A 23,358-nucleotide genomic window follows, 5' to 3' on the forward strand; every position below is an offset into this window, starting at 1 on the left:
GGGGCACCGAGCGACATTTCATTGGTCTCGCGACAATGTCGTGGCTACCCCAGGCAGAATCACCCAACACGAAACGCCATAAAAGTGATTCGATTTTGACGAAATTACTAACGATGCCTCTTGACGGCTTGACGTCACCAAAAGGCTAATTTTTGGTACCACTTGGCCACTATTAGGGCTGCATAGTGAAGGTAGTGCACGGGCCATAATACACCTCTCGACCGTGTATCCAAACAGCTGTATCCCACGTTTTGGCCTTGCCAATATCGCCACAACTCTCTTTCTCGGCAAGCAAAACATTTTCTCGTGTATCTCAATAGTACCACCTTTATTTTGTCCAAATCGCCTATTGTTACCCAGCTAAGGCCATTTTATCGAGTCGCGTCACGTGATTTGTCCAACGACACGTCAACGACCGCACATTTTTCAAAACTCCCAGACAACTACTCCACACATCAAAAGAAGAGAATGAGTTTCCGTGTTTTGGATCTCGTCAAGCCGTTCGAGCCCCTCGTTCCAGAGGTGATTGCTCCAGAGAGAAAAGTCTCCTTCAACCAGCGAGTCATGTGGACTGGTGTCACCTTGTTGATCTTCCTCGTCATGAGCGAAATCCCCCTCTATGGTATCAACTCCTCCGACGGTCTGGACCCGTTGATCTGGCTCAGAATGATGCTTGCGTCTAACCGTGGTACCTTGATGGAGTTGGGTGTCACGCCAATTGTCACTGCTTCCATGGTGTTCCAGTTGTTGCAGGGAACGAAAATGATCCAGGTGGACATGAACAACAAGCAGGACAGAGAGCAGTTCCAGAATGCTCAGAAGCTTTTGGCCATCATGTTGGCTGTTGGTCAGGCCACTGTGTATGTTTTGACCGGTATGTACGGTCCTCCTAAGATGTTGGGCTTGGGAATCATTTTGTTGTTGGTTTTGCAGTTGGTTTTCGCCGGTATCATTGTGATTTTGTTGGACGAGTTGTTGCAGAAGGGCTACGGTCTTGGTTCTGGTATCTCCTTGTTCACTGCCACCAACGTCTGTGAGAAGATCATGTGGAAGGCTTTTGCTCCAACCACTTCTTCCGCTGGTAAGGGTGCTGAATTTGATGGTGCTGTCATTGCCTTGTTCCACCTCTTGGGTTCCAGATCTGACAAGAAGAGAGCTATTTTGGAGGCTTTCTACAGACAGAACTTGCCTAACATGCTCCAGGTCTTGGCTACCGTCTTCATGTTCTTGTCTGTCGTCTACTTGCAAGGCTTCAGAGTCGAGTTGCCAATCAAGAGCACCAGACAGAGAGGCCCATACGCCTTGTACCCAATCAGATTGTTCTACACCTCTAACATGCCTATCATGTTGCAGTCTGCTTTGTCTTCTAACATCTTCATTGCTTCTCAGATCGTTTTCATGAGATGGCCAGACAACACTTTCGTCAAGCTCTTGGGTCAGTGGGGCCAGAAGGGTGGTTCTTCTCAGTTGTACGCCGTTAGCGGTTTGGCTTACTACATCCAGCCACCTCTTTCGGTTACTGAGGCCATGTTGGACCCAATCAAGACGGCCATCTACATCACCTACGTCTTGGGTGCCTGTGCCATCTTCTCCACCACCTGGATTGAGATCTCTGGTACTGCTCCAAGAAACATCGCCAAGCAGTTCAAGGACCAGGGCTTGGTCATTGCTGGCCACAGAGACACCAGTGCTTACAGAGAATTGAAGAAGATCATTCCAACTGCTGCTGCTTTCGGTGGTGCTGCCATTGGTGCTTTGTCCGTTGCAAGTGACTTGCTTGGTTGTTTGGAGAGTGGTACGTCCATCTTGATGAGTGTGACTACCATCTACGGCTACTATGAATTGGCCGTGAAGGAGGGTGGCTTCTCGAAGTCTGTTGTCAGCGGCTTCTCTGATGGTATTTAAACCACTCCTCTCACTGCCCTACAGGGTATACATTATTATTAAAAATGCATTATCCATTTGATGGATTTCACGTTATATTAGTACTGTTTGCAACAGTGTGTATTGAATATCGATGGAAAGAGGTAAAAGCACAAGAGTAGTTGAACTTGCCTGTTTACGCTCCAGAAGATCCAAATTGGGCAGCCCATTTCTCGTACTCGCCAAGACCCTCGCTAGAGACACTTGGTCTGATATATTTCAAACTTTCAACAAAGTCAGAAAGCTGAATTGGACGGATCTCTTCCGTAGGAGTACTCAATAATTTATCGCCCAACGAACGAAGCGGTCCCATGGCACTGTCTTTAGCCAATAATGTAATATCACTTCCACTGAAACTCTTTGTAAGTTCAACAAGCTTTTCGAAGTCTTCATCCAGCAACGTGTGTTTTTGATATTGCAAAAGCTTGGAAATCTGTAACTTTCTTGTCTCGTCTTCGGGAAGAGGAATGTAAACTCTTTTAGCGAATCTTCTTCTGGCAGCGTCATCAATACCCCATGGCAAGTTAGTTGCTCCCAAAATAAGCACACGACTTACATCTCCAGCGCTCGAGTCCCTGCCTGCGGCTGCAGATGAAAGTTCAGACCATTGGACCAAAAATTCGTTCTTAATTCTTCTCATACTCTCCACTTCGCCTTCTGTTCTTGTTCCAAGAAGGGAATCAATCTCGTCGATGAAAACAATCGAAGGACTCAATTTCTTCGCCAAAAGGAACAATGCTTTAACAAGCTTCTCACTCTCACCCAAATACTTCGAAGTCAATGAAGATGAACTAATGGAAAAGAAAGTGGACTTGGACTCCGTGGCCACAGCTCTTGCAAGCATAGTCTTACCAGTACCTGGAGGACCGAACAAAAGCATACCTCTCGTAGGCTCTCGAAGACCACGGAACAAATCAGGACGCAAAAATGGATACACAACAGCTTCTTTGAGAGAATTTTTGGCACTCTCAAGACCAACAATATCATCCCAATAAACCTCATCACCTCTAACCACAATATCATTCAAGATTTGAGTCGCAGCTAGCTCGTCAATACCACGAATAGATTTGATTAAGGCCTCTTGCTCTGATGGGTTCATGCCATCGGCGGCAGCCTGTTCAGGGTCTAGCTCGCCGTTAGCAAAAGTATCATCGTCATCGTAGCCCCTAGAATATCATCCATAGTAGGCGAGATAGGAACGTCATCAGGAATCCTTGGTTTCGCAGGGCGTTGCTTTGCGGCTGCGGGCTTAGCCGTGGCAGGCTTTGCTGCTGGTTTGTAGTTGTATGTGATATTTGAGCTCTTCTGACCAGGTCTTGTGACCTTTGGAGTGGCCTTTTGAGGAGGTGCTGATTTGGTTTTCTGCAATGGTCTGGTAGTAGCTGTAGCTTTTGAGGTGGTAGGCTTTGCTTGACTTTGTTTGGCTTTGCTGCTGCTTGCAGCCATCATTTTCTTAACGTCAATTCTTGCCGGTTGAGTGTAGACATACTTCTTTGGTTGCGGCGGTGTTGATACAACTGGAACGTCAGATGTGGACTTGGAGTTATGCGTGATGATGGGTTTGTCAAGTGTGGTGGCTTGGGTCTAGGTGGTGATTCTGTGGGCACTGGAGGTGCTTTTGAAGTGTTTGCGCTGTATTGTCTGGCTCTTGGAGGAGGCGGTGGTGGAGGCAGTTTTTTAATGCTGAGGTCGCCCATCAGTTTGGTGACGTTTTCGTCGAAGAAATTAAGCTCGTCTCCATTTTCGTCGTCCAAGTCGATTAGGTTGCTGGTATTAGAGTTGAACAGTCCGTTCGAAGTGGAGTTCAGATCATGGGAATTAAGACGCTCCCAGTTGCCATTGCCATTGCCAACGTATTCGTTCTGGTCAAAGTCGTCAAAAAGCACTTCTTCCAGCTTGGCAGGCGTAGGTTTTGCAGTGGGCTTGTTCCATGACTTGTTCACCGCAGCTTGCACGGTATCCCTGCTTTTCTGTGATAGCTTGTACGTAGCCGGCTGAGGTCTGAGAGACTTCATCATCAGTCTCTGGTTGTTGCTGTTGAAAGATCGACTCGCCGGATTGCTGCTTCTTAAAGAGGGTATAGTCATTTTATGAGCGGAAGAAGCCTGGGTTTGAGGCGCCTGTTCGGCAGAACGTTTGCGGCGCCTATTTTCTTCATCTAGACGAAGCTGGATACGGACCAAATGCTTGACGTTCTCGTCTCTGATGGCTCTGAGCTCGGTGAGTATGGTCTGCTCTTCCATGTTAATCTTGGAAGACTTTTCAAAAAGGTCGATTTTATAAAGCAACAGCGTGTGTAGCGATTTCCAGCCCTTCAAGGCTTCAGCAAAATTGCCTGTTTCCTCCATATGGAGGTTCTTGACGGACAGGTTACACACATCGTTGTAGGTTTGCTGAAGCTCCTCAAGAACCAGTAGCTGGGGCGGTTTCTTTCTCAGAAACATATGCAATTGATGTAATGAAATGGAACGTCGCAGATATTGCGGACAATGCTACAAGAACGGAATGGAATATGCCTGGATAAGGAAGTTGTCTGTGGTACAGAGATAACCAGCTATTTCTGGCGAGGAGTAGTAGTGAATGTATGGAAGGCGGCTGTGTGCCGGATCCTTGTTCCAACGGTAGACCAGTTGGTTGCTAACCGCCAGGAAAGGAGGGTTTGTGTAACAGGGCGACAATGCCAGAAAGGGGAGAGCCTGTGGGAGGGTTCTAAGATGTCTTGGGTAGCTTACAACACTTGTTAAGTATGGCTAGGTTATGGTGAGAACGAGCACTGTGGAGCCAAGCGAAAGAAGATGACGCAACGACAAGAAAAGTAGTGAAAAGTTTTAGAGTAAAGCTTGGAGAGATGACAAGGAATAAAGCCAAGTCGATATTTTTGTTCAGGTAAAGGGTCCCTTGACCTGTAAAGCCATCTTGTGTAGGCAGCTCCTCAGCTCCACACCCTATGACGTAATCAGTCAGACGACTGCTAAGATGTAGTGATATAACGGGATACACGACGGTTTCTAACCCATCGCATATTCTGTATAACCACGTTCTTCTGACCGAACAGTTTCAACTACAAGCACATTGCCCAAGACCTGGCAGCCCGCTTCCTCTCTGACAAGTGGGCCTATAATGTGCCTCCCTAAGTTAATAGGCGAGACACAGGCGTCACAAGCTTCCAGCCGAAACTGGGCGAGTGGAGGAAGACCACCAAGACTGGGCGTGCAACTAGCCGTAATTCTGCAAATGCCCGGTGTCAACTTTCTGAAGAGCAAGAATTTTCAGCGCGATGGACGGTTTATATAGGTAGAGCTTGTGAGTGCGGGTAACCGTTGGAGGAACGGCTGGAACAGGGTTAACCAGAAAAGGGTGGTTTTGGTTGAAGGATGGTAAGGTAGGGTGGAATGGGTGGTGGTGATTGTGTTGATGTGAAGATTTTTTGGTTTTTTGGAATTTCTGATTTTTGGTGGCTTTTTCATTTTGGCTCAGTTTGGCGTGAACAGTAGGAGAATGTAAATATAAGAAGTAGTAACCCAGAGTCTGGTAAAAGACAAAAAAATAAGAAGAAAAAAAAATTTATAGAAATACATAGCACGTCTATTTTATCATCCCTTCATTATCCTTGGGCCCGAGAAGTATCCATCAGCAGTCGTTAATTAGCTTCCTGACTAAACTGTTGTCTGTGAGGCTCTAATGGCTGCAAATGATGCCCCAACATGCCTATTTCTAGATTACAAGAAACAGCAAGCTACAGCAGAACCCAAAGGGTATAACGACAAGCTTAAACCTTTACTATACTGTTCTTCTTCTTTTTCTATTTTTCTTTTTTCTTTTTCTTTTTTTTTTTTTTTTATTTCATTTATTACCTATATACTTTACTTAGATACCTAAATGTGCTTGCACACATTGATGAAGCCCTGCTTCAACAAAAGAAGAAGCTCCTCCTTGTGGTCGTAAGCATCTTCCAACTGCTGAAGGTGACGCTTGAAAGCCTCATTCTTGATCTTCTTGTTCCATTCGGTGAAGAACAAGCTGGTATGGTTGTACTGGACTCTTCCCAAGACTCTGGAGAGTTCCTCACGACCTTCGTCGTCTAAGCTACGACAGTGCCTAGCAATGAACTTGTCATAGGCATTGGTGACTTTACCAGATAATCCCTTGATTTTCTGGATGTCATCATGGAGCACGTCAAGTCTGCATTCATGATCCCTGGCGAGAAGATCAAGCTGCTGTCTGACATTGGATTCGGCCTCGTCCAAACGCTTAAAGTTCTGACCAAAGTTAAAAAGCCTCTTTCTATCCTTCTCGGAAATCTGGCCACTCACGAACTCCTCTCTCATACAATCCAACTCTTGGGCCATACCAGTGCACTCCCCCACAGTGCTGCTGATATCGTCGCCAACGCAAATGAACTTGTGGATGTAGTCAAGGTAGTCGGTGATAACGGGCTCATTGAAAGTAGCGTTGATCAAGTTAAAGGCTTCTTTGAACTTGACAAGAGACTCTGCTACCTTGGCTTGGTAGGTCTCAGTCTTGACAGCTGCAAACTTCGTCTCCTTGACCAACTCATCCACCTTCTTTACAATCTCTGGATAAGTTGGGGCCAATTGAAGGCGAGGACTGAGACTGGACTCCTGGATGGGTGGGTCCTCCTTGCAAGTAAGGGACAAGATGCCTCTTGCTGGAGAGGTCTGCTTACTGGTAAAGAGGCCAACGGTTCTTGGACAGTCGGTGGTACGAAAAGTGACAACCTCCTCAATAAAATTACCACTTGGAAAGGAAACCAATGACAGTCTTTCTGTAATGAGAGCAGATGTGTGCTTATTGTATTCTGATGATCTCACCTTGATCTCAACAGCACGGATCCCCTTCATAGGTCTGAATCTCTGGTTAGCCAACTTCATCAATTCAGACAAATCTACGGCGAGGCCAGTGACCTCTTCTTCCTCAGACGTAGTTACATCTTTCAGATGTTTGTTACCGGCCCAAGGCACAAGCGCCGTGCTAGTAACAGGAGCCTTCTTATTAGATAAAGGCTCAGGGGCATTTGGAAGCACAGCAGGAAGTTCCGTAGATCCCTTTGAAAAATAAATAGGCTTGATGAGCCCGTAAGGCAGGATGTCCCTCTTGGAGGGCTTCCCAAGAGCATGGCTCTTTAAGACTTCATAGAATAAAAGCCATTTCTTGTGGGAATGGTACGGCGAGTCAGTAGGAACTGCTGCATGTCGACCAAAAACAACAGGGGCCTTCTTTGGGGTTTCCCCAAATGATTTGGCAAGCCTTTGCTTTTCCTGTGTTGCACTTTCCCAAGTGATCTTGTTGCACTTACTCGCAACATTATTCGAAGGCTGAATAAATGAGGTATTCGTGCTAGAGAACATGGAGCCCTCTGAGCTAGAGCCGGGGCTCTTATTACGGCCAAGAATGGCAAAACGGCGAAGAGAAAACGACTTTCTGGGAAAGCGTTGTGGGAGAACCTCAGACTCTTCGCAAGTCTTGATGAGGTTCACAGTCGGAGTATTTACCTTGAAGTCTCTAAATTCTCTTGAGCGCTTCAACTTAGCACTGGTTAATTTCAATGCATTTTTAACTCTTCTGTAGAAGGATAAATGTTCTTCCACTGGACTGAAGGTGGGGCCTAGTTCTCGAGCGAGGTGGGCCATTTGTAACTTATCGAAGAAAGTTGGAGAGCTAGCTTGGTAGCGGGATGATTTTCTGAAGAACAACATTTTTGAAAAGATAATTGTGGTGAGCTGAAATCCAGAGAAAGGCCCTTCTTTTATATTACATTTTGCTCTTTAGACTTACTTCTTTTTGGAATAAGGCCTTTCTTGCGAAAAGAACATTCTACGAGCTACGAAAAGGTATTTTGAGGAAGGTAAAGCAGGGATTGATATCAGAAGGGAATTATAGTAGTAGGGACCGAAGGGCATGTATCAATTTGCCCTGGCACTCAGTCCCTTGAACGCCGTTGAATACTAGACTTGCAGAAAACGATAGAGTCGATAAAAAATATCATCACATTCTTACCAATAAGGAAACCAAAAAGATGGATACGTCGCCATAGAACCCTTTCCTGCTTCCATGGTGTTCTACCCTGGACCTTCCTCTTTCAGTTCCTCAAGGGTTCCACCTACACTGAGAGTGCCACGCTCCACGAAACCCGCCAGCAAAGCATTTTCAATTAAATTTATACTACAAAGACACGTATTTCAATTTCACACCTGGACTTGCCTTTTTTTTTTAGTCTACTTCTGTTCAAGCGGTGGTTCAGTATCTGCTCACCACAACCAAACTTCACCAACACCAAACCGTTTGAACGGCACGCCAAAGGGTACCAAATTACCTCTCTTCTAAACCAACCGTATCCAATCACAGCCCCGTATTTCCCTTGGCTTCTTTCTTTCCTTGTCCGTAGCCCAGCCAAATCACATGACTTCCTCCAGTCCAGTTTGGTCTACCTGTCTCGCTTACCCAGAAAGACTTTCTCCACATTTCAACTACACCATCACCAATGGCATACACAGCTTACGACGTTGTTACCTACGCTGGGCTGCGACTTATAGACGTCGTTGCCATTCTCTTGAGCAATATAATTTTGGCTGTGGGCTACGCCTTTGTCCATTTCCCCAATGCTTCTACTTTGGTGGTGGCGCTCTTGGCTGTTTACATCATCTATAAGACGTTGAGAAGGATTGTCAGGTTCTGGCTAAACATGTTTATCACTATGGTTAAGCTAACGGTTTTCTCGGTGGTGATATTTGTCCTTTTGGCAGTTTACGTGCGTGGGTTCAACAGATTTTTCACCAAGGACATATACTTTATCAAGGAGCTTTTGGCCTCGAAGGCGGACGCTTCAGATGAGGCTTTCAAGCAATATGCTTACAAGATCATGAACGACGATAGATTTGAGTTCTTGCAGGGAGCCAGGGATTTCTTTGAGGGAAGCACTTTCCATATTGATGAGTCTTATGAGGGCCTGTTCGACAACATAAGGGAGAATCTCAACAGAGGGTTCCAGGATGTTTTGGGCCAGGACGGTCTTCAGAACCTCAATAACTTCTTGAACAATTTTAATAATTAGGTGGGTTGAGGTGAGAGGAGTAGTGTGGTTTGTTCTATATTTTATTGGATGCATTATTAGGAGGTTTGGCTATGTAGTGATACCCTGCTGTTTCGATAAGGTCTATTTCTCTTTCTCGTGTTCGCCAGGGACTTGGTTGATGGAAGCATGATCGCTCAGGTGGCCATCGGTCTCGGTCGACTCCTTGTCTTTCTTTTCTGGCTGCTGATCAAGACATTGGAGGCCTCTGTCTTTGACAAGGAACAGTAGAATAAGACAAATACCAAGCAAAGGAATCGTAAAGTAAAACACGTTTCGAATGGATTTCATGTACATCTTCCTAACGATGTCTTTTTGCAATTCTGTGAGGCCACTAAGGTCAGCTTTGGTATAAATGTTGGCCTTCAAGTTGATCAAGAACAGACGAGGAACAGCCAGGTCGCCAAGCTCTTTGTCAATCTCGTTGATCAAAGAGTTGGATACAATTAATGTGGCACATGCAACGCCCAAAGCACCACCAAAAGCTCTCAAGACGTTTCTTGTACCAATGACAACTGCTCTTTGCGCCATAGTAGCGTTTGCTTGGACGGCAACCATGGTAGGCTGGAAAATAAAACCAATGCCGACACCCATGACAAGAAGCGTACCGACAATCATACCAGTGCCAGTGTTTTCTTTCCATGCAATGGTCATTCCAGCACCGGTAATCCAGAACAGGTACCCGCTGATGACAACATGAATCCAGTGGCCAGTATATGAAATAATATTACCAGCAGTGATTGACATGATAGCTTGCATGAGCACCAAAGGAAGCAAATAGTAAGCAGAATGCAACGCGTCCTGGCCCTTTACCAACTGGAAGTAGTAGGAGATGATGAATAAAAATCCAAAGTAGGCAATGCCATATAAGAAGGTCGACAAGAGCAAAAAGCTCAAAGACATGTTCTTGAAAATGTAAACTGGAATCATAGGCAACTCAGGGATCTTCCATTCCACAATAAGGAAGATGATAGTGCAAACACCGCCAACGACGAACATAGCGATCACCAAATCACTATCCCAAGCGTAAGTAGAACCACCTCCACTGATAGGAATCAAAAGAAGGGTCAAGCCAGCCGTAGCGAAGAAAATACCCACATAATCTATCTTCTTCCATTTTTCTCTCATTGAAAGAACCAGTCCCAGCTGTTTCTTGTTATCCTCGATAACGAAATACACCACCACAATGACAGCAGCCATGATCGGTGGAAGTGTCCTATAGAAGTTCCTCCATGTAGAATTCTCCACATAAACAGCCATGATGATAGGACCCACAGCGTTACCCAAACCAACAGCACTTCCCAAGATTCCCTGGAACTTTCCTCTTTGCTTTAAAGTAACCACATCACTCAAGATGACCATTCCCATAGACTGAGTTCCCCCAACACCAATACCAGCAAATGCTCTAAACACATAGTACTGAGGACCAGTCTTTGCAAATCCACAAAGCATATTAGCGATAAGAAGCATTGCAAGCGAACCCATAAGCATATTCTTTCTGCCGAAAATATCAGCAAAGCGACCGAAAAGGACCTGGCACACACAGTTCGCCAAAAGCGACGACGTACCGGCCCAGTTAATAGAATTCTGTGCTCCTAGGTCCTCAGCTATAGCTGGAAGAGCCACTGTAGGACTGGTCTGGTCCAAAAAGCACACAAAAAGGCAAAACGCGTTCACAAGAAGACAAATGACGAGTTTCTTCTTGGGTAGTAGATTGACATGAGAATCGCCAAGTCTATTCTCAAGTTCATGTTTCAAAGGCATCTTTTCAGATACTTCTCTATCGTGCAAATCAGCCGAGGGCCTCTCATCTGGAGTGCCCTGTCTCTCATTGATCTGGCCAGACATTTTCGAGTTTAGCCAAAGCCAGGGGTATTAGTTAGTGAGAGTCTATGCAAGATGGGAAAATGCAAGGCTTTATATGCTGCCAGGTTGGAGAAGCAGAGGATGTATGAATTGATGGTGGGGTTCGGAGTTGAGCTCGGCGCTTCGCACACTATAGCCGAGCAGGAACTGGCGGAAGTGGTAGTGGTAGTATTTGGATAACAGAGGGAGAATTAGTGAGATTTAAGGATATAGGATTGATCAGGAGGGCAAGGGCTACACTATGGTGGTCTTGAAATTTGCCTTTTCTGTCTGGTTCTGGGATTGATGGACCCTTCAGTTTTTGACAGGCTATTGCGAGTGTCGGCCCCGAGCTTTTCGCAGCCATTGTGATGTGGGGCGGAAAACTGGTCCACGTCCCCGAGAACCAATAAACGCCGTGTCATATAAAAGCAAGCGTTGTTTAGGTCGGAATGATCGCCGTGGATGTACACATTGTGAGTGTTGTTGGTTTCTGGTAAGGGACGATGATCGAGGGTTTTAGGTGGCAGAAGGGCATCATTGGAGGATGGACTACGTTTGACAGGGTAGTTCAGGTCGTAGGAATGGAGAAGTAAAGGGAGTGAAGGTTTATCGAAAAGATCAGTATGGTCAAATGGTAGGAGAGTTCTAGACACTGAATTAGCCTAGATTAACCTGGTGGTGAGTGAATGTTGTAGGCCATAGAAAGACAGGAAACTCTAGGTAAAGGTAGTAGAAGGACAAGTATTTCACTAAAGAACTACACTTGCAATTCAGCAGGTAGTGAGTTTGAAAAACTGGATTTAAACCTCATTAGTGCTGGATAAGACAACCTGTTCCCATCTGTGAAAGTATAACCGATGGTAGTCATATATGAATCGTGATATCAATCACTTTCACAGCAAAACTCCAAGAACTTCAAAATACTCTACATCCAATGAGTTAGTCAAACGCATCTAAAGTCATCTTGAGCTTTGTAGACATGTCTTTAAAGTCTCACCTCAGAAAGTGATACTCTTACATGGCTGAAACACCTCCAATCGTGGACAAATGGTAGAGAGAAGCCAGCGAAACTACCGACTCAACATAACATCTATACTGCTTGAATTTCAGCTTACCAAAGCAGAATGACTTCCCCAAACTAAGAGCTTCGTAGACATAGCTGTCTTTAATTAACCCTTCCTACCACACCACCACTGGCCTTACTCTAATCAGCGTACATAACCGTTTCGCAGCCATTCGTAAATGGATCTAGCCGAGGTACCTCCAGTCCAGATCACCATGCAAGCAGAAACCACGTTGTTCTATGAACTTTAAGTCCCTTTTTGAGCCATATATAATTTGGTAAATAAGCTATTTATACCTTTCAGACTTCAATCTGGCTACTTGACGCCTGCGCAACCGTTGCTCTCACTACAACACCAACAGAGGCCCTTCCAACACCACGCCTGCAAAACCAACCAAAAAGCAACGTCACATCCGTAAACCTTAAACTCTCCACTCTATTTTCTGTTGCTATTTATCCACCGCCCCTTCTCTTGGCAAAAATAGTCAGCTCAGACCATGTTGTATCACGTGCATCCATCAGCACTACAACAAGAGCACTTCGAGCAACCAGCATACTCCTCCAGCAATGGTCAAAGATACAAAATACTACGAGATTTTGGGCGTCGAGGAGACGGCCACAGATGTGGAATTGAAGAAAGCTTACAGAAAACAAGCAATCAAACTTCACCCTGACAAAAACGGTAATGATCCCGAGGCCGCCGCCAAGTTCCAAGAGTTGGGCGAAGCTTATGGTATTCTCCAGAACCCAGAGCTGCGTAAGATCTACGATGAGTTGGGTGTTGAGGGAATGAAGGAGAATAATGTGGCTGCTGATGCTGCTGACATTGACCCAGCTGAGTTCTTCAAGATGATCTTTGGCGGTGACAGTTTCAAGGAATGGATCGGTGAGTTGTCTATGCTTAATGATATGACCAAGACGGCCGAGATCTTGGGTGACAGCGAGGAAGAGAGTGAAAAGGAGGGTGATAAGGCCACGGAAGAGGCCGCTTCGAAGACCCAGGACTTGTCGCTTAACGAGAAGACAGGCGACGAGGATACTACCGTGGGTAGCCACACTGGCGAAGGCAGATACACCGAGTTGAACCACGAGATCGAGAAGAAGAAGAAGGCCAAGCTTAAGAAGGAGCAGAGGGAGAAGCTCCATGAGTTCTACAAGGAATCCAAGGCTGCCGAGGAGAGAAGAGTGGGTGAGTTGGCAGACAACTTGTTGAGCAGAATCGAGAAGTACAGATCGGCTGCAACGAACGAAGATTCTTTGAAGCAGTACAACAGCAAGCTTCGAGAGGAGCTCGAGGATTTGAAGGTCGAGTCTTTTGGTATCCAGCTTTTGCACTTGATCGGTAAGACCTACCATACTCAGGCCAAGGCCACCATTCTGTCCTCCAAGACATTCGGTATCACCAAGATCTACACCTCCATGAAGACCAAGACCAACAGAATGAAGTCTGGTTTCCTGATCATCAAGACTGCCCTCGATGCTCAGATGTCTGCTGAAGAAATGGTCCAAGAGCAGGCCAAGTTAGAGCAAGCTGGTGTTGAGCTCACCGACGAGGACAAGTACAAGCGTATGGAGCAAGAGAGAATCATGACCGGTAAGTTCTTGAAGACAGCCTGGGCATCTACCAAGTTTGAGCTTACTGGTGTCTTGAACAAGGTCAGCCACAAGGTCTTGAACGATAAGAGCGTTTCTAAGAAGGAGAGAGTGGCCCGTGCTGAAGCCGTCATATACATTGCAAAGCAAATGTTGGAGACCGAGAGAACCCCAGAGGAAGACGAAGAAGCCCAGATCTTCGAAGAGATGATGGCCGATGCCAGTACCAAGAAGTCCAAGGGCAAGCACTCTAAAATGAGTGAGAGGGATTTCGAACAATACTTCCAGCACTATGATCCCGAAGACGCGGATGTCCAAAGCTCTGAGAAAAAGTGAGCTGTGAAGGTGAAGATAGATGCCCTGTGGCGACGATGACCAGTCCGAAATGGCTGCGAAATTTATAGAGGGCGCTTCCTAGCAAACCACCGAGCGGCCTGCACACAGGCGGCTTACCACGGAAGCTTCCCCAATCTAAAATTGAGAAAGCCAGACACTGTCGCTGACTAAATCGATCTTCTTCTTTTACTAGAAACAACCATGGCGCCAAACTCGAGACAAGTGCTTGGCTTGTACAAGAAGATGCTTGAAAGAGCTTACAAGTTTGACAACTACAACTTCAGAGAGCATGCGAAAAGGAGAATCCACGATGCCTTCAAGGAAAATAAGAACTTGACCAAGGAGGAGGAGATCACTTCTTTCTACAACGAGGCCATCAACGAGTTGGCCATGTTGGAGAGACAGTCGACCATCTCGCAGATGTTCACGTTGGACAAGCTTGTTGTCGAACCTTTGAAGAAGCATCACTAAGCAGAAACGGAGAGAAGAACCACTTCTTTTCTTCTGGAGACTTGTATAAAGATAATGGGACTATGATTCGCTATTTTCTAGCCACATCAGAGATGATCCTTTGCGGCAGAGATGGATGGAGTTAATAAACATTCGGTTAATGACTATTTGACACTTGTAGATCTATGAAGCTACCCGGGGCATGTCCCATGCCTCTCTTAACTTTGCGCCTGACTCGGCGTATTCCTTGACATCCTCTTCTGTCACTTCAGGGAACTCTCTGCCTACTGGATCCAGTCCTTTGAGAGTTCCTAGCTCTGTGAGTGTTCTCATATACTCAAGGGCATCAGTGGCTCCAATGGTGTGATACGCCCTGCGTTCACCTTTCTCTTGTAACCTGTTTTCGGCCCACTGAAGCTGTTCACTTCTGTTGGGCAAACTAACCCTGCTGGCCAAGTACCTGCCTGCCAAAACTGCCTGGTACTCAAAAGCACGGAACGAGATAGCGTCAGTTGGGACGCCCAAAATAACAAGCAATGGTTCGTTAATAAAGAACGTATGCTGGTAGAGAGAAGGCAAAATGACCCCGTTTCTGGCGATATCGCCGTACTCACGCCGAAGAAATGGGAACAGGAACTGGTACCCAGTAGCATATATGATATGGTCTGGGTTAGATACCACCGAACCGTCCAGGAAAACCACCGAAAAACCATCTTCTTTAACTTCGATTCCCTTAATGCCAGGTTTGATTTCCACATTCTCTCTTCTACTCTTACGCTGCTGGGACGTTACTTCACGGATCAGCTGGTACACCTTTGTAGCAGTATCAGCAGCATATTTCGTCAAATCGGCACCCAGAGCTCTAGCGCCAATCACCACAACCGTCTTGTCTTTATAAGGAGCAGAATTACGGTAGTACTTTGCGTGCTGGACCACACTTGGCCACTTTTCTTGTACTTCAGCAAGTCCTGGTGTAGCTGGAATAAAGGGAACATGGTAATGGCCTGTGGCAACTACAACAGCATCGAATTTCTCCTGGTACCATTCCTCAGTGCTATCTTGAAGCTGGTGACGTAAAGTCAAGGTAAAATCGTACGGAATTTCCTTGTCTGTGACGACATTCCTTTGTACATCCTCCACAGCAGTATTAGGCACAAGTCTTACGGAAGACTCGTTCTTGTGACGACCAATGTAACGATCAATGTAGTTCCTGACGTCTCCCCTGTCCACATACTTATTCTTGGATCCAGGCAACCAGGCCTTTTCATCACTATAGGTCATCATATTTTCAATAATGTTCGTAAGCATACCGTTATAACAAGGCGTATGAACAAACCGTTCCTGGTGTTCCTGGAACCTTCTGATCTTCGAAGCACCAGAAAGATCTCCATTGAAAGGGTTCTCCAAAGGCGGATCGAGATCAGCCGTCAGAGCTCCAGCCTTAATAAGTTCATGGGCAGCTTTAGGCGACTGGTCAAGCACCCAAATACCTCCATAAGTGTCTCTTCTCTCGAAAAGCACAATCTCGTCAAACTTCTTCTCTTTGACCAAAGTGTCCAAAGCTATCGCCCCTGAAGCACCTCCACCGATTATGGCGATTCTCTTGATCTGGCCCTCCGGAATGGCAACTGGGGTATTCAAGTCCTTAAGGAAATCAGGTACTACTGTAGAAGGCATGGTCAGAAGAGTACCGAGGAAAATGGGACCAAGAAAGAAAGTGACTACGATAAGCGAGAATATATCTGGATCAGTCTGCATCGCTTGCATTATGATAATTAGGTGATTTCTCTCCATAATGAAAGCACACAAAAACTGTGGTTCGCAGCCACACATATCTAATCTAAGCGCATATAATACGTCAAACCCCGAGGTGCAGCTGCGCATAAGCGTACATAAATAGGGAATGGCATGATTTGAACGTAGAGTTTTGTTATGTAAAAATGGCTTTGTAGGGGGATGCAAGGATCGCTTAGAGAAGCTTGTAGTAAGTGGTTATGTCACAGCTGTGCCTGAGCTTCTGCCCATATAGCTTGAGATAAAGCAACATGAGGCCGCACACAGATATGACTCCAGCTATGATGGAGAATAACACGCCTGATCCTAGAGCGTCTGTAAGTGGTACAGTGACGAAGGTAGCAACGGCAGCTAGAACCTGACGCACCAAGTTATTGAGTGCTACACCGGTTGCACCCTTTCCTGGAAGAACATCGACAACGTAAGTGAATGTCACTCCCACAAGGAGCATGTATGAGAACCCAAAAAGCGCCGTGCCGACTAGTGGAGTCACCCAGTGTTCTCCGTAATGAATGCACCAGCCGAAAATTAGGCACGAGATAGGATAGCCGATTACGCCGATCACACAGTTCCACGAGATCCGAGCTTCTGCAACCAATTCGCCATTATGGAGCCGTGCGTGCCGCTTGAGCCTCTTATCGTGCCATTTGCCGCCAAATATAGATGCAATAACGTATGTCACAGACATGGGGATATATGTAAGACCCACAACCACCAGGCTGTAGTTGTATGGGTCTCTGCTGTAGCCGTATGTAAGGGAAGCATTGAAGAAGTACATTCCACAAAAAAGAATGGATGAGTATGTGATGGATAGGAGGGCTGGAGGGTACCCTAGAAGCACCAAGGAATGAAGGGGTCTGATTAAGTAGTCGTAGAGTTGGGTGCTCCAGTTTGCACGGGCCTCAGCGAGGGATACCTTTTCTGCTATTTCCTTGAGTTTAGCAGAGCGTCCCGAATTGTTTGTTAAGTACCGTTCTGGCGGTATAGAACCTTCAGCACCAGTCATCAGGTGTACAGAACGTTCACGGCTCAAGACAGAGCCTATTTGGGTTTCGTCCTTTTCGTCTTTTTCGTCCTCTAGTTGCTGTTGAAGTCTCTGCATCACGAGCGTCATTGAATCTTCCTTTCGAAGCGTTTCGGGAAGCAAAAACACCACTAGCACCAATATCACACCACAAGTAATCACCATTACCCACATAGTAGCTCTCCAGCCCCAGGCTTCCGAAACGGCACCACCAATAACAGGCGCCAAAAAGATCGATAGAAGGTTGCCCAAGTAAAACAACCCTAAAGCGAACCCACGTTCTTCTTGAATGTACAAGTCAGCGACAGTCGCTGCTCCACACGCTTGAACAGAAGAGGCGCCAGCGCCCGAAAGAAACCTCAAAGCAATAAGCACGCCAATAGAAGGAGACAAGGCAGAGCCAATGCAAAAGGCCAAAAACCACGTAAACGAGATAATGTACACGGATCGACGGCCATGTTTCTCTGAAAAGTTCGACCACCACAACGGAAAGATACCAAGAGACAAAATGTATGTACCCACAGAAATATTCACCACACTTTCTGTAGTATCAAGGCTATCGGCAACATCCTGGGACGCCGGGTACAAAATAGACGTGCCCATGGGCCCGGAAAAGCATGCTAGAACAACAATAAATAAAAGAACGTACTTAGTCATACGACCATAGTTACGGGCATCTTCAATCTCAGCTATGAAAGTTATCTGGGCCAAAAGCCCTCGACGTTCACCCACAGGCACCTTCTGGCGCCCAGCCAGAGCCCCAGACGAGTCATCTTCAGTCTTACTGGCCTGTTCAAGATCCTCCAGGTCCCGGTGAATGGGTCTAGCCATGTGCTCCAGGCGAGACGACGCCAGGTCTAGCGATACCTCAGAGACAGAGTCCAGTATAGGCATCGTTCATGGAGAGCTGAATCTACGGCAGCGGGGGCCAGGGGTTCTTAAGAAGTGGGTTTGAGTCATCAAGTCACGATACCCATCAAGTTCGGAAAGTGAGGGTTCTGACCGATTTTTAGCGAGCAGCATATTTTCCGAGGCACAAGGAACCATAGGCAGAAAAGGTGAAAGGCACAATATTAATGGAGTAGAAGTTTATTTGTTGGTACAAGTAGACTTTAAGTATTGAGAGCTTTTTTGTTTTATGTGGTTTTTTGGTACACTGGAGTTTCTGGTAAGTGGAGCGCTGAAAAACCCGGGGAAACCAGGGTCCACTGGGGAGATCGAAGTGTATTCAGGTCTAGCGGTTCCTGGCAAGTGGGGATTTTGTAGAGAGTGTATTGGTGGGAAGCTAGCGGGAAAGGAGTAGTAGAGTAGCTTTTTGCTGGTTGGAGGGGGTTGTCAAGGAGAGTGTTATAGGGCTGGTGGAGGGTATTATATGGTAGAGGAAGCTTGAGAAGGAGGATAGGAAGAGTAGCCAGAAGGACAGAAATGATGAAAAATAGAATAAATGAAGCTAAAGGCATTCTAAAGGCTATGGCAATGCTTTAAAGCTTGAATTCTAGGATGCCCAATAATAACTGGGATAACTGAATGGATATTGGATAGAGTGGTACTGGCGGCTGTATGAGCATTAGACCCCATAATACTGCGTCATACTGTCCAGTTACCCACTTCGGCAAAAGAGAAGTCCAAGATGACAAATCCTACGTTCTAAATTCATCCAAGTACACATTTCTTTGGGATAAGTCTAATTCACATGAGCTTCCCGGTGAGTCTTGTTCATCCACTTCTGAGTCATTCACTCGCATGCGATTTGCAGCCATTACGAGATGAGTTAGAGTCATCCAGCTCTGGGCCAAACATGCATTTTCCAGTGAAAAACGACCCAAACGGATGAAGCCTATCGTTAAAGCCCATTAATATATTCCTCCCACTTTCAGATTTCACAGACCACCATTAGTTCCTCTTGAACCCCAAATGCGCTCATACGCCCAATTTCCACTCTAAGTGGTCCCCAGAACCCCCAAAACCCTCCAAACCACCCACTTTCATCTTTTAGCCACCTCAAACCATCTTCTCTCATCTTCCACCCTCCACCTGCCTCCCACCTCCAAAATCACTGGGTTTCCATATCCAGCAAGCCCCCACGTGCAGCTCATCAATACTTCCATAACGCCTCATGCATGCACTAACCTGTCATCTCTTCGCTTATACGAATTGTCCATCTTTCTTTCCAATCCACAGTACAATGGTTCATCAACCTGAATTGGATCTTCATACTCCTTTGAATAGGGAGATTCCGGCGACTATTCGCCGCACGAAGTTGACTCCTCGGTTGGCTCTTTCGGCACTTACTTTGCATGGTGACTTCTATAGACAGCTTCAGTCCAAGGCCAATTCCAGGATCTTCTGGCATCCGTTGACACAGTTGTTTATGATTTCTGTATTGGGGCTTACGGCTGTTTATCAGTATTCGGATTTGTGGAGGGCTTCGAACACATGGAGCGAGTTTGGGTCCTTGATGTTGAATAACAAGTACTTGGTGTCGTCTATCTTTCCTTCACTTATATTTGTTGCCGGTACGGTTGGACTTACCAGTTTTCTTTTGACTGACGAGATTAGGGTGATTAGTGATAAGTTGGGGGAGGATTCATACCAGCAGAAATTGTTTGGGTTCCCATTGAAGGTGTTTGCCAATGCTACTCTGGAGGAAGCAAAGAGAGAATCGTCAATTGAGTTTATGGAAAGTGCTGAGTTTTCTACTGAGCTTATAGAGTACCGTGAGTCTCCCGTGGCCGTGGTGACAGTGTTACCAGAACCAGAACTCTCCTCGAAGGATGTCTTCTACGCTAAGATTACTGGTTTCCATGTAAGGAAGTCCTACAAGACCGCAGGCTTGGAAAATGAGCTTTTGGACATTGCTGCAGAGAAAGCACAGGTCTTATCTTTGGAATATATCAAAAAGAGGAAGCTTAAAGCGGATGATGTCAAGGTTGTGCTCTTGGTGGATGCCTATGCTCTCGACCCCATCAACAGGCCAATCGTAGAGAAGAAGGGCTTCGAAATCAAGCTGTCTACTACTCAATTGGACCCATTTGCAGGTGACGACGTTGTGGATGAAAAACTTATGTTCCTAATTCCTCATAGCATGATCAAGAGGTTTTTTGGTGTATTTAGACATACTTACGAGCTCGAAGTCAGCAATGAGAGCTCTGCAACCGCAAGCGGCGCAACGCTGTCGAGTTCGAAGGTAACCTCGAGAAAAAGGAAGGCATAGACCTTAATCTAATAAACCTGTCGCCTTCGAGCGCCTTTGTTGCTTCTTTGTACGGTAGATAGTGTAGCCCACCCAGCCGACACCAGCAAGTAGGAGGTTAAAGGCGATGAATTTGAACAAGAAAGCCAACTTGCGCCCAAGTCTAACCATGAATGTGGCATCAGGATCACCATACTTTGCACTTCTTGCAGCACGCTCTTGCTCCTTAATTCTGCGCTCCGAAGCTCTGAGTCTTCTCAAAGACTTTCTCTCAGCCTTGGTAGCCTTTCTTCTCTTTCCTTTAGAGAAAGCAGCAGCCTCTTTCTCATCCTGCTGTCTTTCGACCATTCTCTGGAAGTCGTCAAGCGAAGACACCCAGTCGTCAGATTCTGGGTGGTACAAGGCATAAACCTTGTTTTCTATTATATCGACGGCATGGGATAACTCACCAGTCTCTGCACTGATTCCCAAGTACTTAATCACGGGAAGTCTCACACTAGACACCGTGAAACAGTTCCGCCACTTCTTATCATCCTCTGGCTCGTAGTTCAAGTCCACGGACAAATAACCACCCTTAAGGTAGACCACTCTCATACGGACACTGCCAGCATCTGGGTTAACAGCCTTGGTAGCACGGCAAGAGGCCAACATCGTATCAAAACCGTCAGCCTGCTTAGCATACTCTGTCTGGCCATCGCCAACCATCGCCACAACATGCGGAAACGAGCTCTGCTTGCCGTTTCTATAAGTATCCACGAAAATACCCAAACCCCTAAAGAAGTTCTTAGCGCCAAACACATCGCCAATAGGCGAAGGCTTATCAATAAACCACACAGCCATACCGTCAGCAAACAAGTTCCTGGAGTTCTTGCTGTGAATATGAAACGTAAGCTCCATCTCAAACGACTGAGCCTGAATTGGCAACTTGGAGAACATATTGGCAGCCTGATGCTGAGAATCCGAGACAAGTCTAACCGAGTCGTCTCTCACCATGTACGGCCCAGCCAAGTTCCAATTGGGCGACCTGAGCGTCGAAGCATCAATATACGGTCTAGCAAGACTCTGGTCACGAAGCTCAACCTTCCTGACAGCGCCCACCGAAGAGTCCTTACCTTGGAACATAGCATTGATCTCCTCTGGCGAATACGTCTCATTGGGCTTCTTGAAAACACGTAATACCAATATAACGAGCGTCAATCCAAGCACCGGCAACCAGAGCTTGGAGCGTAAGTTGAAGATGCCCATTGTAGGTGTTTTGGTGAGGAAGATGGAGGTACACTGACGGTTATGATAAGATGGTTGCGAAAACCTACAGGGTCCACTGAGGCTGGTGAGAGAAGGGAAGGGATAAAGAGACCAGGGAGAGATTTTGGTGGGCGAGAAAGGGAGACGTTAAAGAAGAGGTCAAGCTGACTTACACTTATTAATATGTGTATTTTTTTGGGAATTGGAGGGTTTGTGGACTATGGCTGGTTAGGATGGATGCGTCCATAGTGTGTGTAAGAGGGAAGGTCATGAGACACTAAGGAGAGAGAATGTTGTTATGTATAGGCGTGGGAGGATGAAAAGGTGGTTTTTGGGGGAGTTTGGAGGCATATTGGATGGGATTTCGTGGTAGGAGAGTCTCAGGTTTTGTTGTGTTGCTGGTATATTGAGTTGGGCATCTCCTGCCGTCTCTAGCTACCTGTAGCTACCTGTAACCTCCAGCTTACTGTTACAAACCAGTAAAGAAGACCAAGTCTTAGCATCGTACTGGTTCTTTTCTTTGGAATCATCCTTTAACGACCGCAAATGCCTTTCCTGCTACACATGGAAAGCTACCTCTCCACCGTCCTGCTGAATTCGTTCATTATGAAGCGTTTCTATTTACAATCGTTCTAAACCTCCAAACCTTCTTTTCTTCCCCAGTAGGCCCAGGAGCAAGCATAGACGGCCCCTACTTACCCTTGTAGACGGTTCTAATGGCATCAGCCCAGGTCTCCTTCTTCTCGCCCTTGATCTCCGAAAGAATACGGTCGTAGTACTGTGGGTTACCCTTAGGCTTCAAGAGCTTATCGTCAAGCTTATAGTAGTTCTTGTACTTGTCGTTGACCAAGTCTCTGAGGGAAATGTATTGCAACTTCAAGTCTTTTTCACTTATCTGGGCCACCTTGTCGGGGTTCAGGAAACGCTCAATCTGGACGTCTTTGAACGAAGCATAGTGGTTGATTCTGTCCTTGGGAAGGGTTTTTAGGAGCGAGAGGATCTTCTCGGTTATTTCACGTTTGGCCAGCATTTGATAAGTGGATTGGAGATGGAATCTGGGAAAGATGGCCATGAAAAGCCAGATGTGCACCAGTACACCACACAATAAGAAGGCTACTGGATTACGACTGAAGACTTATTCTGAAATTTGATGGAAATTGTATTAAAATATGAAGTTATCAGAGTAGGTTGGTTTCGGAAGATACCTACTGAAAGTTCTGTTTTCAGTGTTCAGTTCAGGTGCTGTTCAGCCATACCAGTGTATAGACAAGGTGATGTCATGGACCAGTCTCGAGTCATCTTTGTAAAATTATTTGAAAAGAATTAGAGCATACTAAAGGTCATCCATCATGAAGTTTATCCTAAAGTAATTTAGAAATTTAGAGTTATGGGGTTCCTTTAGGGTACTGTTGCTGATGTGGTTCACCAGTCTAAGATTTCGCAGCCATTTCTCAGACAGACGACAGTGAAGACAACCATTCATCATCTACTCCAATGAACCTCATTCCCTTAATAAAAGGCAAAAATACGTCTACTTGATTTCCCTTGATCACCAGCATCTCATGTAAAATCACCGTAATCGTGCACTGGATCACTTCACTATACCGTATGCCCATTGTCCTTCCACAACCCCATCACCCAAGAACACCAACACCAACTCTACCAACCTTTTATTTCCATGTGAAGCAAATAAAGAAGCTTTTTATCCATCAAAGTAAACCACAAACAATCCCAACTACTCCATCCAATGCTGCTTTCTCTTCGCCTGACGACCGTCTACACGTGCACTGCATGCTTCT

At 46.0% G+C, this 23,358-nt stretch overlaps 11 protein-coding genes across 11 annotated transcripts; 4 read left to right on the plus strand and 7 right to left on the minus strand. All coding sequences in view use genetic code 12, as the record gives it.

Annotated features, from left to right (window-relative positions):
• Window positions 1-468: 468 nt before the first annotated feature.
• SEC61 (translocon subunit) lies at window positions 469-1,905 on the plus strand (the record flags this gene model as incomplete). Its single annotated transcript, XM_025484272.1, has 1 exon — window positions 469-1,905. The coding sequence occupies one exon, from the start codon at window positions 469-471 to the stop codon at window positions 1,903-1,905; it is 1,437 nt and encodes a 478-aa protein (XP_025342487.1).
• Window positions 1,906-2,059: 154 nt separating this feature from the next.
• Window positions 2,060-4,367, minus strand: YTA6 (putative AAA family ATPase; the record flags this gene model as incomplete). The annotated part of the gene is made up of 2 exons (XM_025484273.1): window positions 2,060-3,089; window positions 3,442-4,367. 2 exons carry the CDS (start codon window positions 4,365-4,367, stop codon window positions 2,060-2,062), a joined length of 1,956 nt encoding a protein of 651 aa, XP_025342488.1.
• Window positions 4,368-5,798: 1,431 nt separating this feature from the next.
• CXQ85_000530 (uncharacterized protein) lies at window positions 5,799-7,640 on the minus strand (the record flags this gene model as incomplete). Its single annotated transcript, XM_025484274.1, has 1 exon — window positions 5,799-7,640. One exon carries the CDS (start codon window positions 7,638-7,640, stop codon window positions 5,799-5,801), a length of 1,842 nt encoding a protein of 613 aa, XP_025342489.1.
• Window positions 7,641-8,425: 785 nt separating this feature from the next.
• CXQ85_000531 (uncharacterized protein) lies at window positions 8,426-8,995 on the plus strand (the record flags this gene model as incomplete). Its single annotated transcript, XM_025484275.1, has 1 exon — window positions 8,426-8,995. The coding sequence occupies one exon, from the start codon at window positions 8,426-8,428 to the stop codon at window positions 8,993-8,995; it is 570 nt and encodes a 189-aa protein (XP_025342490.1).
• A 102-nt stretch (window positions 8,996-9,097) lies between these two features.
• CXQ85_000532 (uncharacterized protein) lies at window positions 9,098-10,861 on the minus strand (the record flags this gene model as incomplete). The annotated part of the gene is made up of 1 exon (XM_025484276.1): window positions 9,098-10,861. One exon carries the CDS (start codon window positions 10,859-10,861, stop codon window positions 9,098-9,100), a length of 1,764 nt encoding a protein of 587 aa, XP_025342491.1.
• Window positions 10,862-12,491: 1,630 nt separating this feature from the next.
• CXQ85_000533 (uncharacterized protein) lies at window positions 12,492-14,324 on the plus strand (the record flags this gene model as incomplete). Its single annotated transcript, XM_025484277.1, has 2 exons — window positions 12,492-13,849; window positions 14,072-14,324. The coding sequence occupies 2 exons, from the start codon at window positions 12,492-12,494 to the stop codon at window positions 14,322-14,324; spliced, it is 1,611 nt and encodes a 536-aa protein (XP_025342492.1).
• A 162-nt stretch (window positions 14,325-14,486) lies between these two features.
• Window positions 14,487-15,980, minus strand: CXQ85_000534 (uncharacterized protein; the record flags this gene model as incomplete). The annotated part of the gene is made up of 1 exon (XM_025484278.1): window positions 14,487-15,980. The coding sequence occupies one exon, from the start codon at window positions 15,978-15,980 to the stop codon at window positions 14,487-14,489; it is 1,494 nt and encodes a 497-aa protein (XP_025342493.1).
• A 292-nt stretch (window positions 15,981-16,272) lies between these two features.
• On the minus strand, window positions 16,273-18,015 carry CXQ85_000535 (MFS transporter; the record flags this gene model as incomplete). The annotated part of the gene is made up of 1 exon (XM_025484279.1): window positions 16,273-18,015. The coding sequence occupies one exon, from the start codon at window positions 18,013-18,015 to the stop codon at window positions 16,273-16,275; it is 1,743 nt and encodes a 580-aa protein (XP_025342494.1).
• Window positions 18,016-19,306: 1,291 nt separating this feature from the next.
• PHO86 (Pho86p) lies at window positions 19,307-20,265 on the plus strand (the record flags this gene model as incomplete). The annotated part of the gene is made up of 2 exons (XM_025484280.1): window positions 19,307-20,217; window positions 20,256-20,265. The coding sequence occupies 2 exons, from the start codon at window positions 19,307-19,309 to the stop codon at window positions 20,263-20,265; spliced, it is 921 nt and encodes a 306-aa protein (XP_025342495.1).
• Window positions 20,266-20,338: 73 nt separating this feature from the next.
• Window positions 20,339-21,559, minus strand: CXQ85_000537 (uncharacterized protein; the record flags this gene model as incomplete). Its single annotated transcript, XM_025484281.1, has 1 exon — window positions 20,339-21,559. One exon carries the CDS (start codon window positions 21,557-21,559, stop codon window positions 20,339-20,341), a length of 1,221 nt encoding a protein of 406 aa, XP_025342496.1.
• Window positions 21,560-22,250: 691 nt separating this feature from the next.
• Window positions 22,251-22,589, minus strand: CXQ85_000538 (uncharacterized protein; the record flags this gene model as incomplete). Its single annotated transcript, XM_025484282.1, has 1 exon — window positions 22,251-22,589. The coding sequence occupies one exon, from the start codon at window positions 22,587-22,589 to the stop codon at window positions 22,251-22,253; it is 339 nt and encodes a 112-aa protein (XP_025342497.1).
• Between the last annotated feature and the right edge of the window lie 769 nt (window positions 22,590-23,358).

Source organism: Candidozyma haemuli, assembly GCF_002926055.2.
Source record: "Candidozyma haemuli strain B11899 chromosome Unknown A_2014730914, whole genome shotgun sequence".
Lineage (NCBI taxonomy): Eukaryota > Fungi > Ascomycota > Pichiomycetes > Serinales > Metschnikowiaceae > Candidozyma > Candidozyma haemuli.